The sequence below is a fragment of the Artemia sp. Qi Xiang Cuo genome, chromosome 9 (assembly GCF_049724085.1).
Source record: "Artemia sp. Qi Xiang Cuo chromosome 9, ASM4972408v1, whole genome shotgun sequence".
In the NCBI taxonomy this organism is placed as follows: domain Eukaryota; kingdom Metazoa; phylum Arthropoda; class Branchiopoda; order Anostraca; family Artemiidae; genus Artemia; species Artemia sp. Qi Xiang Cuo.
Window position 1 is genome coordinate 13,772,294 of NC_142802.1, and position 20,368 is coordinate 13,792,661.

General features: G+C 36.3%; 1 protein-coding gene across 1 annotated transcript in view; it reads left to right on the forward strand.

The window, feature by feature from the left end:
• LOC148948333 (uncharacterized) overlaps nt 1-20,368 on the forward strand; it is a 54,785-nt gene that overhangs the window by 10,788 nt on the left and 23,629 nt on the right. The window contains exon 2 of the mRNA XM_089093887.1: nt 10,904-11,232. Coding sequence (XP_088950013.1) covers nt 10,904-11,232 — 329 coding nt within the window. The remainder of the gene's footprint in view (nt 1-10,903; nt 11,233-20,368) is intronic.

Sequence of the window (20,368 nt, forward strand, 5' to 3'; positions counted from 1 at the left end):
TGCCCGTGGGGTTTTTAAATGTGCGCAGGTACTGCAAACTTTTATGGTCTGATCTTAGTATAAATTTTTTACCAATTAAATAATGTCTAAATTTGTCCAAGTGGGGGATAATAGATAATAATTCTAAGTTTGTGGCGGAATAACTACTTTCGCCTTTTGATAAGGTTTTACTTGAATAGCATATAACTTTTTCTATTTGTTTGGGTGTTCCCTGTAGAGGGTTAGGGTTTTCTACCGGGATTATTTGCGAAAGGATAGTGCCTATGCCCTTTGAGCTAGCATCAGTGGTAACGATGAATTTTCCGTTTTCGAAATCAGGGACTGATAAAATTGGTTCAGAAGTGAGCGCCTTTTTAAGTCGGTCTAGGGAAGTTTGAGCTTCCTGGGACCAGGTAACATTATGGGAGTTTCCTTTGGTTTATTTCATGACGTATTTTGCAATTTAGGCGTAATTTGCGTACGAATTCTCTAAAGTAGCCAGTGAGTCCTAAAATTCCTCTTCAGTCTTTCATAGTTTTTGGGGGATTGAGGTTCTCGACAAATTTTCTTTTATCAGGGCCTGGGGATATTTCTCCTTGTGTTACTACTACACCAAAGAATTTAATCTTAGATTGAAATAAATTTACTTTCTCAGGCCGGCATTTTAAATTGCCTTGCCTGAACTTCTCGAACACCTTAGCTAATGTTGCTAAGTGTTGCTCAGTGTTTTCTCCCACGCATATTACATCATCAACAAAGTGAATTATATTCTTTAATCCTCTTAACAGGTGCAATAGGGGTCTACATAGCGCGCTTGAACTGGTTTTAAGCCCAAATGGTACTCTCAAGTATTCATAAGAACCATATTCGGATGCTGAAAATGCAGTCTTATGGACATCATTTTCGGCTATTTTCACTTGGCGGTAGCCTTGGGTAAGGTCCAAAGAGGTACACATTTTGTTTTTGCTTGAAATTGAGTCAAGAATTTCGTCTATTCTTGGTAGAGGAAATTTATCACTAGCTGCTTGTTTGTTGAGAGCCCTATAATCTACTACGAGTCTAAGATCTTCATTCTTTTTTGGTACTAAGATCACTGGTGCGCTATACGGACTTATACTTGGGCGTATAATTTCGTTTTTTTCTAATTCATGGATAATATTTTTTAACCACTCTTTGTGCTTATATGGCACACGATATGGCTGTTTTGCTACGGGATTACCAGTTGTTAAAATTTAATTTTCATAAAATGGTATTAGCCCTATGTCATCTTCAGATGCAGAAAATGAATCCATAAAATTACATAATAATTCGCATAATTTTTTCTGAAGTTCCAAGTCCATAATATATCCCTATTAAATTTGTTTAAAAAATGTGATTTAGTTAAAGGATATTCGTTGTTTGAAGTTTTGATACCGTTAACTAGGTTTCTTTTAGAATTTTCCCATCTATTTAAATCATTCTCCGTTAAAACCTGGATTTGAACTAAACACGTCCCCTTTTTAATTGTAATTGTATAATTTTCATGGTTATTGGTTACCCAAATAAAACCTTCCCCTTTGTCATAAGATATAATCTGTTCCTCGTATAACAGATTTTCAGGTATTTCAGACGGTGTCTCAAACCATATTTCTGACTTGCTAACTACTGGCTCGATCATTTGTGATATTTGAATTTTTTGCATCGTTTTGGGAGGGACTTTTGTTTTCCTCATCGCGAATCCTTAATATTTCTCTTCATTTTCATTGTTTATTAGATTCATACTGGTGCTATGCTGTGCCATTGCGGCATCTTGTGGCGTCACGTTGGGTTGTATTATGTTTTTCCACAATTCCAGTATTTTCTTAATTTCATTTGACCTGTACTGTCGCATATTTCCTATTTTTATTTTTGCATATTCAATACTTCTATTATTTAAATTTACTTCATTTCTGCAATATCTCTCAGGATAATTGAACAAACTTCCAATTATGTTATGTTTTTGCGAGACATGAGGCTGAAAATATTTTGACATTTTGCCATTAAAATTTTTTTTACTGTTATGTTGTTGTTGTAACCTTTGTTACGATTTCTTAAGGTGGAAATTTCTTACCCTACTTTAGCTGGGTATACAAACTTCTCATTGGCTTTGTCTAATAGTATTATAATAGACCTTGGAAAATGTGCTCCTATAATAGCTTCATATGGGAAATTATCAAACATAATAAAATTTGTCATGAACGTTCTGTTGTCTCTTTTTAAGTTTAGCCAAATTGACCCTTTTGCATTTAATTTATGACCTGTCACGCTTGTTAAATTGGAATTATTAGGGTTCCTCTGTCGTTTAATGTGAAGAGACAACATATTGAATACACAAGAGTTTATGATGCTAATTGTTGTACCTGAGTCAATCAAAGCCTTAAAATAAACATTTTCTACACAAAAATCATTAAATATAGGTAACTTGTTATTAATATCACTACAAGAAGGCACTAATATTGTCTTGGACCTATCAAATATTCTTGGCACCCTCTGGGTCCAATTTATGTTTCTGAGGGGCCTGAAACGTTTCCCTGAGAATTTATTTCATTTGTCGGTGCCTATAATAGATATTCAGACGTATTAGGTTCCGTAGGCATATTTAAATGATTTACGTCTGCCATTCTTCGCCATGTATTATTATAGTAACGTGGATATCTCGTGTCAGTGCCGTTTGCTGGCGCTGACCGCCAGTGCCGTTGGCTTGCAGAATTTTCCTTTTTCATCTGCAAATTTTAAATAGTTTTATATTGCATTCTAGCATTATATTTACCGTGGGGAGGATTTGGGTTTTCAAACCGGTGATTAATTTGCCTGTTGGGGAGAGGGTTATACAAGTTTTGTTGGTATGCATTATAAGGTACTGATTGGCGCAATCCCCCTGGCTATAGCCTATTGCACGACCGGTGCTAAAATTTGTTCTTCTGGATAAGTGGTTGCCGTAATTTTGCGTATTACTGACAGCAATTCTTGGTATGGGATTGGGGACATAGTGGCACTCTCTTGCTATGTGGCCAACACGATTGCAGTTATAGCACCTTATTATTGTAGGGTTAATGGGCTGAAAACGTACTGTTTTCTGCCTAGCGGTTTCTGGCGTTTTGTTTCTTTGTGCTACTGGGGAGTTATCCCTTCGCCCTTGAAGATTAGGTTCGCTTTTGAGTCGCCTAGGCTATTTATTTTTGCATTACTATGATTAGCAACCATTTTATCAACTTCGATTAGTCGCTCTACCTCTTGGACTGCAAGATCCAACGTCTGAATATTTTTGGATATTACTACTCTATATAGTTCTGGGGGTATCCCTTGCAAAAAGGTATTTAGTCTGACTTTTTCATACAGTTGTCCGGAACCACTTCCGTATTTTGCTTCTACAGAAATGCGTATATTATCCAGGTATTCTCGTATATTCTGTGAAAAATCAAAGTTCACTACTCCGTGTTTTAATTTATTTATTGAACTGGTTTCTATGAATCTCTCTTTGAATGCTTTTAACAAGTCATCAACCGTATTTATTGGCAAGTGGGCGTTATTGCCTATGGTATGTTCAATCTGTTTTAGAAAAGTTAAGGCCTGGCCTCTTAATCGTAGTAGAAGCATGTCTTTTAACGCTCCAACGTCTGTTTTTGTTAGTTGTACAAACTGGGTCAATTGGATATTAAATTCGTCAATATCTGACTGACCAATGTTCTCTAGTATAGATTTTGCAATCTCTATATTTTTTGCGACTAACTTTTGCACTGTTAATAACTCATCGAGTTCTTCCATTTTTTTTTAAATTAATTGAAAATAAATTTATTTTTACTTAATCTATTTTGGGGGATGCTACTATCTCCTATGAGATATAAGGGTTTTCCTATCGTAGCTTAGCGGCAATAGGCCTAATCACTTTTCTTATATGTCTGTCTCTTTCCCAACAATTAAATTCAAATTACAAAGTTTCATAGCCTAATTAGTTCGCAAGTTTTTCTCCAATTTCCGACTCGCGCCATTTGTTATGTAATGTTTATGAGTAATTAAGAATTATTGAACTATAAATTCTGTCGCTTCCGAGCTTTGTTTCCACGGCACGATCAGATCTGATTTAAGAGATACGAATCCTTATAGGCTAACAGGGGTTAGAAACATTTTTCTAAGCTGCGGCGATAGGAATATCTCCGATAGCGCCACTTATAGCGCTGGAGATTGTGTCAACTAGGCTAGCGCCGCTCTCAATTAATGGGAGAGGATCGAATATGAAGACATATAAATGTGGCCTCTTCTTTCTCGAGCTATCTGGAGATCAGATTCCTTTGGGAGCATTTACCTTGGAGACTTACGAACCAATTACCTATTATTAGACTAGACGCAGACATATAAATGAAATAAACACAGATAAAAATGATAATAGATTTATTGAACTTACATGCTTAGTTGCACAGGAACGGGTCACTTCAATGACAATAACGGTGACCAAAATATAATAATTTCGTCTGAATCTCCCTAGGTCTGATGTACTAATCCTTTCAGATCTGACTTAAGATTAAAATTAAAAAACACATCTACCCCACTACTAAACGCAGTTCTTTCGTCCTGCGCTTTAAGGACTGCTTGCCATTGGCTCACGTACCCCAAGGACGCGAATCCTCGTCCAATAATCTCTTTAAGATATTTCAGATGATTCAGGCGTTCACACAGTTTTTTTTGCCGTTTAAACTTCCTTAGAAATATCGTACGTAGCATTTTTTTGCTACTAATTATCTTAGCGAAATTCGAACGACTAGCGTCGTTGTTTGACTGAAGCTTGAAATGCAATTTCTCTTTTTGCTGATTAAGAATATAGACTCTTGGAAGCGGTATTTGAACTCAATTAGGGGACGTTTAATTTCTGCCCGAATCATCTTTAGAAGGAAAGAATCTTGTATTTTAATATATTGCCTTTTACTCCTGGTATAGTAGCGAGTGCTAATGCCAAAAATAAAAAATTGAAGAAGAAAAAAAATATAGGCGAACAATCATCAAAATTAAGCTAAAACATATGGTACCAAAAAGTTTAAGAAGGTCTTGCTATCATTTGAAAGGATAGTTGGCCTTGGGAACCAACAAGCACTAAATTGTTTAAGTTTTTACAGGCGAAAGCGTTGTCAAATTCTACGAGTTTGTTTTTCTTATCTTCCAAGTGCAAAACTAGCACAAATCCCCATTAACAAATAAATGAAACCCAAAACTAACAGAAATTGCAATAGATATCCTAGTCAAACTCAAAACGAGAAAAATTAACTAACAACACCCATGTCTTGTTCAGACCAGAAAATAATTTGCACTTTACTTAAAAAAAACCAAAAAAAAACCGTGTATTGTCAGTTTGATATACATATTCTGATATCTATTTCTTATAGTCTTAATACTTCTTTATTTGTTAAAATCAAAAAAGTGAAAATATTTAAAATGTATTTTGTTATCAGTCAAGTGCAAAAAATGTTTATTTGGGGGGAAGAAACTAACGAAAAAAACGATGTGTTCTTGAATTTTATACAGCGTAAACTTGAGTAAGTGGTGCATAATACACAAGTACCAAAATTCCTTCCCCTACAGAAATTAAAAAAAAACTCAAATAAAATTCTCAAATTTGGTAAGCCTTATTTTCCACGGGGGGGGGGGTGTATTTTCCGCGGGAGGGGGGAGTATTATCCGACGGGGTATTTTCCGTGGGGGATGCTTTTCGGGGGGTATTTTCCGGGGAGGTTATTTTCCGCGGAGTTATTTTCCTCGGGGGGGGGGAGGGGTATTTTACAGGGGGTTCTTGGGGGGTATTTTACAGGGGGTTTCTGGGGGGGGGGTATTTTCCACGGGTGGTATTTTACAGGGGTTTTTTCTGCGGGGCTATTTTTTTGGGGGGGGGGGTAATCGCCGGGTGAAGGGGTAAATGCCAGCGACCGTACAAAATATACATTTCACGTTCCCTTCGTTCTCTGTAAGGAAATGCTTTTTGAATCAGGATGATTCAGGAATTGATAGTCGTACTAGTTTTTTGGGACTTTTAATGGTGACCTAGGAGTAGGTTATACAAGGCCTGAACGACTCAAGACATCTGCAAGGGATAGAGATAGAGTTAGTGGTGGTAATGATAACGATAATAACCATCAAGATGCTGACTCTGTTAGATGTGATTAAATAAAAAAAACAAGTTTTTTTTAACTGAAAGTAAGGAACGACATTAAAATTTAAAACGAACAGAAATTATTCCGTATATGAAAGGGGCTGTCCCCTCCTCAACACCTCGCTCTTTACGCTAAAGTTTTTTTGTTGTTTAAAAAAAAAAGAGTTGTGAGAAAGTCAAACTTTAGCGTAAAGAGCGAGGCGTTGAGGAGGGGACAGCCCCCTTTCATATACGGAATAATTTATGTTCGTTTTAAGTTTTAACGTCGTTCCTTACTTTCAGTAAAAAAAAACTTGTTTTTTTTATTTAATTTTTGAACGTTTTTGAATTAATGAAGGTTTTAATTTTGTCTCACCGTGCATGAATAATTAAAACGAAATTTGCATATTAACTTAAATTTTATTTGGTTAAATGGCTTTCTCGAAACTTGTTTAATTTTATTTACAAACGTTTTTATTAGTAATATATATACATAACTTACGAATTAACTAACGTAACGAACTTCTATATTCATATATTTTTAATACGTCTATTAGGGGGATCGCCCCCTGGTCAATACCTTGCTCTTTAAGCTAAAGTTCGAATTTTATTCCAATTCTTTAAAAAAAAGACCCCTTAGTCACAAAGGCCGTTAATTAGAATAAATAGCTCTTATGAAAGTACTATAAAATATTTGGCTTAAAAGAGCGAGGTATTGACTAGGGGGTGAATCCAATCATATACGTAATATTTTCTGTTCGGTTTAAGTTTTGATGTTGCTCCTTACTTTCAGTTGAAAAACTTGCTTTTTTAAAATTTAATTTCTGATCTTTTTCTTCAATAACGATGGGAAATCCGGCATAGCAATGTCCCTTCGCCCATGAAAACTTCCTTCATGGAAAGATCCTCCCATATAAACCCCGACCCACCCACCCCCACCTACCAGAAAAAATCCCCCGTGAAAACGTCTGTATACTTCCCAATAACCAATACTATATGTTAACATTGGGTAAAGTTCATAACTTTCAGCCCTCTCCCCGGGGATTTAGGGGGATTAAGTCATCCTAAAAGACATAGCTATCATATTGTAGACCATGCTGACCAAAATGGCTATCTCAAAATTTTGATCGGGGGACTTTTGGAAAAAAATGAGCGTGGGAGGGGGCCTAGTTGCCCTCCATTTTTTTGGTCACTTAAAAAGGGCACTAAAACTTTTAATTTCCGTTCCAATGAGCCCTCCCACGATATTCTAGGACCACTGGGTCGATACGACCACCCCTGGGGGAAAAAACAACAAAAAACAAAAAAACAAATAAACACACATCCGTTATCTTTCTTCTGGCAAAAAATGCAAAATTCCACATTTTTGCAGGTAGGTGCTTGAAACCTCTACAGTAGGGTTCTCTTATACGCTGAATGAATAATGATTTCCATTAAGGCTCTATAACTTTTAGGGGGTCTTTTCTCCTTTTTTCTAAAATCAACCAAATTTTCTCAGGCGCATAACTTTTGATAGGTAAGACTAAATTTGATGGAATTATATATTTAAAAATTAAAATATAATTCCTTTGATGTATCTACTGGTATCAAAATTCCGTTTTTTAGAGTTTCGGTTACCATTGAGCCGGGTCGCTCTTTACTTTCAGTTAGTTCCCACGAACTGTTTGATAGTGATGGGGTCACATGTGGTGAGGAAGATGGTACAGGTACTGGAGTTTATGATGATGATTAAAAAGATTATTATAAATATGACGGTATTGTTGGTTGAGATACTGCATGTGGAAATAATATATTGAGACGATGTTGTCTTAACAATGAATAGTTCTTAGTAGAAAGGCTTTTTATTAGATGTATTGTTTGCATTAAAAATAGAAAGAGTTTTCATAAGGATTGAGGCACTCAATGCAGATCACTCCCACTTTTGTAAATAAATTCAATGGTATTTCAATGTATTGCAGCGGTATTTTGAGGGGGTCCATGTAAGGCATTATTGAGGGGTAAGGTTGAGGATTTGACCCCAACCCCCCCAAAATGTTCGTCTGGCTCATGAACGTAACAAAAATGAATAGGAACAAATTTTGATGTTTTTTATTTTTTTGTTCCCCCCGAAAAAATCCTTTTGTAACCCCCCCCCCCTCGCTCAAAAAATCTGTGATATGATCTTGGGACCATTCCCCTTAAAATGCCGAGAATTTTACGGTATTTCCTATAGTTTCGTATACTTTCCTCATGATTTGACCATTTTGGCCATTTTTTTTTTTTTTTTTTTTTTTTTTTTTTTTTTTTTTAAGACTATTAACAGTATGGCTGCTACGACTAGTGATTCCACCTTCAAAGGGGGAAACAAATAAAAAATTTTCTTAGCCAATGGCGTTAAAAGCGCTTTAGAATTGGAGTGTTGGAGTGAACGATGCTTACCTATACCTATTATTAATTGGAAAAAAAACTCCCAGAAGAAGAAGAATTTAAAAAAAAAGTAAAGAGCTATGTAAAACTTAAGACTAGCAGACATAAGTCCTATAATAATTCAAATTCAAAGCAACCATAAATTACTATCAACGAATAAATGAGGCCCAAAACAAACAGAAATTAAAATAAATGATCATATCAAACTTAAAGGTAACGTACGTTGATGTAGATGAAAAAAATCCTTTTGTAACCCCCCCCCTCGCTCAAAAAATCTGTGTTATGATCCTGGGACCATTCCCCTTAAAATGCCGAGAACTTTACGGTATTTCCTATAGTTATGTATACTTTCCTCATGATTTGACAATTTTGGCCATTTTTTTTTTTTTCTTTTTTCTTTTTTTTTCTTTAAGACTATTAACAGTATGGCTGCTACGACTAGTGATTCCAACTTCAACTGTGAAAATTTGCGGAAACATGCCAAGCTTTATGGGAGAATAAACGGCATTTCGCTAAAAAAAAGGGGGATACAAATAACAAATTTTCTTAGCCAATGGCGTTAAAAGCACTTTAGAATTGGAGTGAACGATGCTTACCTATACCTATTATTAATTGGAAAAAAACTCCCAGAAGAAGAAGAATTTAAAAGAATAGTAAAGAGCTATGTAAAACTTAAGACTAGCAGACATGAGTCCTATAATAATTCAAATTCAAAGCAACCATAAATTACTATCAACGAATATATGAGGCCCAAAACAAACAGAAATTAAAATAAATGATCATATCAAACTTGAAGATAACGTACATTGATGTAGATGAAAAATAAATCTCAAAGCAAGTGAAAATTAAATTAAATATTCAAGTCAAACTTAGAACAAACAAAATTATTGCAAATAGAAGTTTGGATATTGCCCCCTTCCCCCTCTCCTTGCTGTAATAATTCTAAAACCTGTCGTCGTCATTTGGGTTTTATTGACAACTATTTGTGGGTCCAGGGCAGTAACCAAACTCATAATTTGTAGTAATTTTGGTCGTGTTAAGTTTGACTTGAATATTTAATTTAATTTTTACTCGATTATAGCTTATTTTTTTATTTATATCCGTATCTGTTATTTTAATATTTGATATGATCATTAGTTTCCATCTTCTGTTCGTTTGGGTTTCTGTGATATTAAATTCTGGTCGTTTGGAATTTGAATTACAGGACTTGGTTCGACATCTCCCTCGACGTTCTAAAGTCTCGAATTGGTATCCTTAACTCTTCCTGGGATATTTTACACTCAATTTTAAATACACATAATAGTATCTTTTAATTTGGTTCAATATCCCAAGAAAGTTAAAACTTGATACTATTGGCCTATCCTGAGATATTGCAGATGTGACTTTCTGAAAATCAGGGTGGATATAGTTGGGTTTTGATTAAGTATAACATACCCCCTAACCATTCTCTGAAAGTTAAAGCTACTCTTAACTATTCCTGAGATGCTACAGACATACCATTTTGATAATCAGGATGCATATGGTGCCTTCACTTTTGACTTAGGGCAACACTTCCCTCAATACTCCCTGAAATTTTCAAGATAATAACATAATTTTAATCCTACTACAAAATTTGGCGAAATTGCACTAACAAGCGTAATGTTTTTATACTGACTTTGTTTTTATAGTCCCATGGTGCTAGACTTTAGAGACAGAATGGATAAATGCTGATATTCTATAAATTCAGAGCCTATAACAAAGAATGCATAATTATTAAGAATTTATCAGTGAAGTTCATGGGACTCAACCCTTATCCTGTCATGGACGAAAGCATGACAAAACGGGGCTTATGAAGACAGTGACGTCAATTCCTGATAATGCGAAGGAGAGCAAAATGTGATGTTCGAAATCTAGGGGAAGGGTGATTAAATTCGCCCCCCACCTTCCTCCACTTGATATCCCCGTTAAAACTTCAAAACAGACATGCAAAGAAAAACCTTAAAACAGACAAGATTTCCAGAGTTAATTGTTCAATGGAGAAATTTGCAGGCTTTATTTTTGTTCGTCATTTTCTTTAGCCCTCACAATCCCCAACAAGCCATCTTTCAACCCTTAAGAGCCCTCGCCAATTTTCTGCAACGAAGTCTCAGCTTGCTAGAGAATTTCAATAAAAGTTGTTGACATCGATTTCCTTCTAGCTCGGAGACATCGTTGGTAGAATTGTTACCAATTTTTTTAATGTTAGGACAAGGGTAAATTTCCCTTTGAAAACTTTGTTCTGGAACTGGGTAAAGATAAACGCCTATTTGTCCACTAAACCTAATAGACCAAAACCAATGTAGAAATTTGGAACATTTATACCACATATTTTATGCATGTTACCTTTACTATCTTTTTTTTTTTCAGGGAACATTATTCTATGCCCAGAGTAAACCCTCAAGTAAGAGCTGCGTTGCCAGTGGTACGAGCCCCTATTGTGCCGCTCAATATGTTTGCACTGCCGCCAACAATTAATACTGCACCCTTTGACTCTCGCACCTTCGCTTTTTACCCTGAAATTGATTCAAGTTTGAACTTTATTCCTTTAGAAAGAAGGCTATTTGATCTGCTAGTTGGAAATGTTTATGAGACAGTTAAAACAACGTCAACAGTAACAAATTTTGGTAAAGAAGTAACAACAGTCGTTGCGAATTGTCGCCCTAAAAAAGAACTACATCCTTCGTGCCCTTTGCAAGGTAAATTTTTGATATCTTCAAAGTTTTTTTATACATTTTCCTCACTCTTCTGAACAATAAAAACGAAACAGGTACGATATTCATACCTTTAGCAAGATTAAATAAAAAAACAAGTTTTTTCAGCTGAAAGTAAGGAGCAACATTAAAACTTAAAACGAACAGAAATTATTACGTATATAAGGGAGTTCGCCCCATAGTCAATACCTCGCTCTTTACGCTAAAGTTTTTTTTTTTGTACTTTCAAAAAGCGTCTTATTCTTCTAATTAAACGACTTTTGTGTTTCAGGAGTCGTTTTTAAAGAATTGAGACAAAATTCAAACTTTAGCATAAAGAATGAGGTGTTGAGGAGGGGGCAGCCCCTTTATATACGTAATAGTTTCTGTTCGTTTTAAGTTATAATGTCCCCCCCCCTGTAGGGAGAAACCTGCTCCCTACGGGAATATCCTCTAGACAATTCAATCCCGGTGAAAATTTACCCAGAATATTTTCTCTTAACCACTCCGCTCGTAAAAATGAGATGAAAAAGAGAAACTACGTCATACAAAAAAGAATTTTGTATAAGAATTCTGGAGAATTTTCCGCGCCTGCAATTCCTCCTGACAAGTTCACCCTTTGGGCAATTACCTCCCCATGGATTCCACCGTGTAAAAACCCATAGCAGAAAATTAGTCCCCCCCCCACCCGAAAATGTATGCCTACATCCCAATAACAAATACTACGCGCAAACAATGGGCAAATTTTATAATTTAAAGACCTTTCCCCTGGGGCTGTGGGGGTTATGTTATACCCAAATGCATAGTTATTGAACCTTTCAACTATGATTAACAAAATGGTTGTCTAAAAATTTTGATCGGACGATTTTGGGATAAAAGGTTGGGGGAGGGGACCTAGTTTCCCTCCAGTTTTTTGGTCACTTAAAAAGGGGGCTAGAATTTTAGTTTACATTTGAATGAGACCTTTCCCTATATTCTAGGACCACTGGGTCGATACCATCACCCCTGGAAAAAAATATAAAAATTAAAAAATGAATACGCATCCGTGATCTTTCTTCTGGAAAAAAATACAAAATTCCACATTTTAGAAGATGGAGCTTGAAACCTAAACAAAAGGGTTCTCTGATGCGCTGAATCTGATGGTGTGGTTTTCATTGAGGTCACTTAACTTTTAGGGGCTGTTTCCCCTTTTTTCAAAAATCAGGGAACTTTTCCCAGGCTTGTAATCTTTGATGGTAAGACTAAGCTTAATGAATTCCGTTTCTTAGAGTTTCGGTTGCTATTGAGCCGAGTCACTCCTTACTTACAGTTCGTTACCACGAACTGTTTGATAACATTTAGGTATCGTTTCTAGCTGGATAGCAAAAAATTGTAGTTCTTCCTCAACAACTACTTTTTTCCATGGTTGCCCCCTTAGAGGCAACCTAGTAACCGAAAATTAAAAAATCACGTTTTGATAAATACTGTCAAGTGGGGAAGAATAGCTAATTGAATCTGATTCAGAATAGTAGCTAATATTTTGATTAATCCTAATGGTAAAAGCTTATTGTGAAAACAAATTTGTGAGGATATCGAAAATAGCACGAAGCCCAGGGTCGTATCCAGGATTTTGTGTCGGGGGAGGGGGGGCTTACAAAATACTTCAAAAAAGGCATCAAAAGTTTGTTTATATTCATTTTAGTTACGCTTTTACGAGTCGGACAAACATTTCGTGGGGGGGGGGGTTCAAACCCCCAAAATGCTTCTCCCAGGATACGACCCTGCTGAAACCTCACTGAATTGTTGTCAGATCGAAATGAAAACTGCACCGTTGAAATCTCCATAACTGAGGGCCCTATATAGGAGAGTTGCACTCCCATCTTGAGCAACAAGGAAAATTTGGCATTGCAAGAAGTACTGTGTGTCCTACTTTACCTATTCTTGTTTTTGCTGTCGCCGTTAGCGGCGCGCTGAAACATCATTGAGAAATATTCAAGGGCTCATTTGAAAAAAAAAAATTTGCTATATCTTGTACTTTTTCTAAGTGTTAAAAACATAATACGAAAATAAAATACATTTTTTGACAAAGTTAAATATAAAGACAAGATGGTGCCAAAGACAAAAATGGTGCCAGATCGGAATCAAAACTGCACTGTTGGAATCTCCATAGCCGAAAGCCCCAAATAGAAGAAGTACAATCCCCGATCTTGACCAATTAGGAAAATCGCTTTTTCTTATGTGAAGCTGTAATGTGTGCCCTTTCTTTCCTATCGTTTTTTTCTGTAGCCGCTAGTGGGTGCTGAAACATCATAAAAATGTTCAAGGGCTCATTTTAAAGAAATTGCTAGATCTAGTGCCTTTTTGTAAATAAGATGCCATTTTTGACAAAATTTAACACGATTTTCACTTTCTGCCTGTGATCAGGGTGCGAATTCAGCCATGCGAATTTCACGTACTACTAAATAATATTAAATGAAATCATTTTCACATTTACTGAACAGTAATTTAAGTTCAGGTTTTCAGCAAAGCGTACGTTCAGCGCCGTAAAAATACCACATAACCGTAATTATCAGAAACTACTAATAAGTCTTTGTGTCATGACCGCCCAGCGCTCTCATTTTTAGTCTCAAAGCATCAAAGACATCAAAATGAAAACATCTTTTGGTACTGTTCTATTAACCAGGCTCTTTTGTATACGGCAATACCACAGTTTATTTAATTATCCAGTATGACCTTTCCCTATTTCACCCATTATAAAAACCCTGACCGAGGTGCGAGTGCTCCAGAGAACGTTTTTGCAGATATAAACATAAGCGGCATTAGATCTTTTTACGGGTAGACAAAGAATAATCACCTACGGAACAAGTACTGACAAAACCACTTGGCCGGCTCAACCAATAAGTGGACAATATGTGCAGAAATAAGTGGGAGGAGCTTTTTGTTCACACCGAGAATGAAGAGCCAGAAATCATCTGCGGTAAACTTACTGGTATATTATATAAACTGTGGGCAATACCTACCAGTCAAATAGTTCGTGGTAACGAACTGTAAGTAAGGAGCGACCCGGCTCAATGGTAACCGAAATTCTAAAAAACGGAATTTTGATACCAATAGATACATCAAAAGAATCATATTTTAATTCTGATTTCAAATATATAAGTTTCATCAAGTTTAATCATACCTATCAAAAGTTACGTGCCTGAGAAAATATTCCTCATTTTCGAAGAAAGAGGGGAAAACCCCCTAAAAGCCACAGAACCTTAATGGAAATCACACCATCATATTCGATGTATTAGAGAACCATGCGGTGGAGGTTTACAGCTCCCATATGAAGAAATGTGGAATTATGCATTTTTTGCCTGAAGAAAGATCACAAATGCGTGTTTATTTGTTGTTTTTTTTTTGTTTTTTTTTTTCATTTTCCCATGGGTGATCGTATCGACCCAGTGGTCCTAGAATATCGTGGGAGGGCTCATTGGAACGTAAATTAAAAGTTATAGTGCCCTTTTTAAGTGACCAAATAAATAGAGGGCAACTAGGCCCCCTCCCACGCTCATTTTTTTTCCGATGTCACCCGATCGATATTTTGAGATAGCCATTTTGTTCAGCATGGTCGAAAATATTATAAATATGTCTTTTAGGATGACTTAATCTCTCGAAGCCCCCAGGGGGAGGGCTGAAAGTTATGAACTTTATCCAATGTTAACATATAGTATTGGTTATTAGAAAGTATACAGACGTTGTAAGGGGGAATTTTTTCTGGTAGTGGGGGGGTGGGGGTGGGTCGGGGGTTATATGGGAGAATCTTTTCATGAAGGAAGTTTTCATGGGGGACGGGATATTGCTATGAAGGGGGCACCGGATTTCCCATCATTATTTAAAAAAAAAAAATCAGAAATTAAATATAAAAAAACAAGTTTTTCAACTGAAAGTAAGGAGCAACATCAAAACTTAAAACAAACAAAAAAAATATTAGCTATATGATTGGGTTCATCTTATAGTCAATGCCTCGCTCTTTAAGCCAAAGATTTTTTAGTACTTTCATAAAAGCTATTTATTCTAATTAACGGCCTTTGTGATTAAGGGGTCATTTTTAAAGAATTGGAACAAAATTCGAAATTTAGCTTAAAGAGCAAGGTATTGACTAGGGGTCGAACCTCCTAATATACGTATTAAAAATATATGAATATAGAAGTTCGTTATGTAAGTTAATTCATAAGTTACGTATATTTATTACTAATAAAAACGTTCGTAAATAAAATTCAACAAGTTTCGAGAAAGCCATTTAACCAAATAAAAGTAAAATTAATTTGCAAATTTCGTTTTAATTATTCATTTACGGTGAGCCAAAATCAAAACCTGCATTAATTAAAAAACGTTCACAAATGAAACAAATAAAAAACAATTTTTTTCTAACTGAAAGTAAGGAACGACGTTAAAACTTAAAACGAACAGAAATTATTCCGTAAATGAAAGGGGATGTCCCCTTCTCAACGCCTCGCTCTTTACGCTAAAGTTTGACTTTCTCACAATTCAATTTTTTTTAACAATAAAATTTTGTTTTAATTGTAATTTTTTTAAATTAACCTTAAAGAAATTCACACCATCAGATTCAGCATATCAACGAACATTAATAAAGAAGCTTCAAACTCCTACCAACAAAAATGTGGGGTTTTAAATTTTTAATTAACTTTAACAAAAATAACACCTTCACATTCAGCTTATCAGAGAACCCTATCAAAGAAGTATCACGCTCCTATCGGCAAAAAGGTGGAAAAGGTGGAGGGCAACTCGGCTGTCCTCTGCCAAAACCAAGTATCTACAAAAAAATCGATTTTGAGTTAAGGATGGATCTCCCCCAATCTTAACACGGCGAATCCAGTGGTGAAGTCAGAATTTTTCTATCTGCTATAGTTGCTGAGATACCACCTAGTATCTACATTGATAGAAACGAATTTTACCGGTTTTCTACAGCCAAAACCTAGTATGCACATACTAGAATTTTAAAACCAACTGTTTACATCCAGCAGGAAAATGGGTGGCAAAACCTAGTATCTGCGGCGAAAACCGAACAGACGAAACCAATTTTCTACGGCTTTCGCGGATCAACAGCAAAATTTTATCATAATCATCACTTTCTTCTCTTTAATTTTTGGAAAGAACAATAACGAAGCCTGAAGAATAATGAAGGGTTTCACTAATAGTAGAGGAGAATTACTTGCAAGACTCACGGTGCAAACAGCAAAGCAAAGAGTTGAAAACAGAAATGCAGAGTAAGTAGAACTTGTATTTTTGCGTCTGTGAATACGGAGCAACCCGAGAAGAAAAAGAAACAGAAGTGAAGAGAAAAAAAAAGAAAATACTAAGTGCAAGTATCCTTTTACTGAAAACTACAGTGATATTACATGTAAAAAGAGATGTAAGGAGCTTGACATTGGGACCAGAAAAGACATCTGGGAAAGGTTTTGGAAAGAAGGCTATGCATCAAGAACCAAATTTCTGGCCGGCTGTGTGAGACTGTAGTGCATAAGAAGACGGACGGTAGAAAGTGACCCTCAATCGGTTAAAGTCTGCCGAAAAAATAAAACTAGACACTACTACTTTCCGAAGAAACATAACACTGTGGTAGTGAAGATGGAGGTTTGCAAGAAACAGATGAAAAGTGGGCTAGTTGGTGAGCGCATAATGGATTCCAGAGGTAGGCAGAGTCCTCACAACAAGCTACAATCAGAAGTAGTTGATAATGTGAAAAATCATGTCATTTCTTTTGGACCTTCTACGCCACATTACCGTCGCAAAAATGCACCATACATCAGATATCTGCCATCTTCTTTGACGATGGATCTGATGCATCAGGACTTTGTTACTAAGAATCCAGTACCAGTTGTGTCGCACGAGACTTACAGACGTGAAAGAAATGAACATTTCGCTAAAGATGCCAGCATGTGATGTTTGTCCTGAGTGTGTACAATCTCATGGAGAACGATGATAGCAACAAAGAAAACAGCAGCGATGAAGGTGTTAATGGAGAATTTGAACCTTTTTCTGCTGCTGCAAATAAGACTCACGATGTTGATGTTTCCAGGCGACACTGGCAAGAACACATTGAACAGGCAAGGAAGGCTACACATGCCTATCAACGTGACGCAACCAAAAGTGGAGAAACTGGAATATGTGTATTCGCAGTTGAATTGCAAAAAGTGATTCTGTTACCCGACTGGTCAGGGAACAAAGAATCAATTTTTCTTAGTCGTCTTGTTGTCTTCAATGAAAATTTGCCCGTGTCGACCAGTATGATGCAGCGTCTGTAGGAAAAGGGCGTTCTTTTTTGTCTGATATGGCACGAAGCTTTGAGGGGCAGGGGTGCCGAAAACATAATGGATTCTGTTCATACTGTAGTTACAGCAGAGAAGGATGTCCAGGAATTCATATTCCGGATGAACAATTGTTCCAGTCAGAATAAGAACTGGGTGCTTTATACTTCTCTTGTGATGATGGTCAACAGAGAAGAAGGGCCCAGGAGGATAACGTTAAAGTATCTGACAAAAGGGCACACGCACAATGCAGCAGACGGCATACCCGGCAACAATGAAACGAAAACGAGAAAAAAGAGGAAATACTATGACTTTCCTGACTTTGTTGAGTGTGTTGCAAACGGCAGGAAGGGAGTTTCTGCAATAGAATTGCAGAATTTAAGGGATTTGAAATACAAGAAAAGAACTCCTGGAAAAAAGGATTCACCCCTACCAAAGTTAAAGTCAGTTTTAGCAGCTACCTTTCAAAAGGGGTTCCGCGGCATGAAATTCCTCCAAGATTTCGACGGAGAGGAAAAGCAATGCTTGTTTCTTCAGAAGAAACTCAATATCAAGCAGCTTCCCGAGCCCAACTCTGTTCCGAGGGGTGTTCAAAGCCAGAAAAAGTTTCAATTGTTAACAAATTGTGTCTGATGATGCCGGCAAATCGAAGGAAATTTTGGAAGGATCTTCTGGTTTCTGATGAAAGCCTAGATCTCATCGAGGATGAAGATGACCCATATGAAGAATAAACCTCTCTGATAAGCCAAGGGCTCAGTTCTCCTTTCTTTTTATTCGAAGTAGCAGTTTATCTTCATTGTTACTTGAAGATCTTTTTTAAAATAAAATTTGGTGTAGATACTAGGTTTTGGCCGTGGAATACTCAGTTTATTAGCAAAGAAAACCTCTGCCAAAACCTAGTATCTACATTTACTGAAGTTTAAAAAAAAATATTGCGAAATAAAATGCTTCTCCCTACTAGGCCGACTCTGGAATACCTATTGACGAAGTTATGTATCGTCATCAGCTATTCCAGCTTAGAAAATGAAAAAAATCACTATTTTACGATTTTCTCGGAAACTTGAAAATTGTATATACTTGGTTTTGGCAGAGGACAGCCAAACTAGGCCCCCTCCCACGCTCATTGTTTTCCCAAAGTTACCTGATCAAAATTTTGAGATAGTCATTTTGTTCATCATGTACAAAAATATTATAAGTATGTCTTTTAGGATGACTTAATCCCCCGAAGTTCCCGGGAGGAGGGCTGAAAGTTATGAACTTTACCCAATGTTAACATATAGTATTGGTTATTGGGAAGTATACAGTACAGACGTTTTCAGGGGAGATTTTTCCTGGTTGTGGGGAGGGGAGGGGGGGGTCGGGCAGGGACGTACGCAGGGGGGGCCTCCTGGCCCGCCCCCCCCCCCCCGAAATCTCACGATTTTTTTCATTTTCCCATAATTTTCTGATTTTTCTCACAGAATAATGGGTTTGAAGGATTTGGCCCCTCCTCGAAACAATTTGGCCCCCCCCCGAAACAAATTCCTGCGTACGTGCCTGTGGTTGGGGGTTATGGAGTAGGATCTTTCCATGGAGGAAGTTTTCATGGGGGAAGGGACATCACTATGAAGGGGATGCCGGGTTTCCCAGTATTATTTAAAAAAACGATCAGAAATTAAATATTAAAAAAAAAAAGTTTTTCAACTGCAACAGCAGCAACATCAAAACTTTAAACGAACAGAACATATTACATATATGATTGGGTTCACCCCCTAGTCCATACCGCACTCTTTAAGCCAGAGATTTTTTAGTACTTTCATAAGAGCTATATATTCTAATTAACGGCCTTTGTTATTAAGCGGTAATTTTTAAAGAATTTGAACAAAATTTGAACTTTTGCTTAAACAGCAAGGTATTGACTAGGGGGTGAACCCCCTAATGTATGTATTAAAAATTTATGAATATAGAAGTTCGTTACGTAAGTTAATTCGTAAGTTACGCATATTTATTACTAATAAAAACGTTCGTAAATAAAATGAAACAAGTTTCGAGAAAGCTATTTAACCAAATAAAAGTAAATTAATATGAAAATTTTGTTTTAATTATTCATGTACTGTGAGCCAAGATCAAAATCTGCATTTATTCAAAAACGTTCAAAAATTAAATAAAAAAAAAAGTTTTTTTAACTGTAAGTAAGGAGCGACATTAAAACTTAAAACGAACAGAAATTATTCCAAATATGAAAGGGGCTGTCCACTCCTCAACGCCTTGCTCTTTACGCTAAAGTTTGACTTTCTCACAACTCTATTTTTTTAAACAATAAAAAACTTTAGCGTAAAGAGCGAGGCGTTGAGGAGGGAACAGCCCCTTTCATATACGGAATAATTTCTGTTCGTTTTAAGTTTTAATGTCGCTCCTTACTTTCAGTTAAAAAAATTGTTTTTTTTTATTTAATCACGAAATAGATCGAGATGCGTGATGAAAACAGGTTTACAATGCTTTCTGGGATATAAAGAAAGGCATAAAGTGTATTTAAACTGTTGTTTTTTTGGGGTTTAGGGGGGGGGAAGGTACCTAAGTTAAGTTAGGTTAGGTTAAATTACTTATTTAATATATGGTATGCTTTGCCTTCCCCCCCCCCCCCCTAATGTGCATAATATAGCCCAAATTTGTTTCTAAACTATTATATATTCATCCTATTTTATTTCATTAGTATTAATCAAACTAGCACTATATAAAAGACCCCGGTTAATAGAACAGTACCCATTTTTTGCTCCCTGGTTTCATCTCAGATCTATACATACCTGAACCGGTTTTTCTGCGATTTTCGTTTGGTTGTTGCAAATCTATGAAGACTGTTTGTTGCCTTG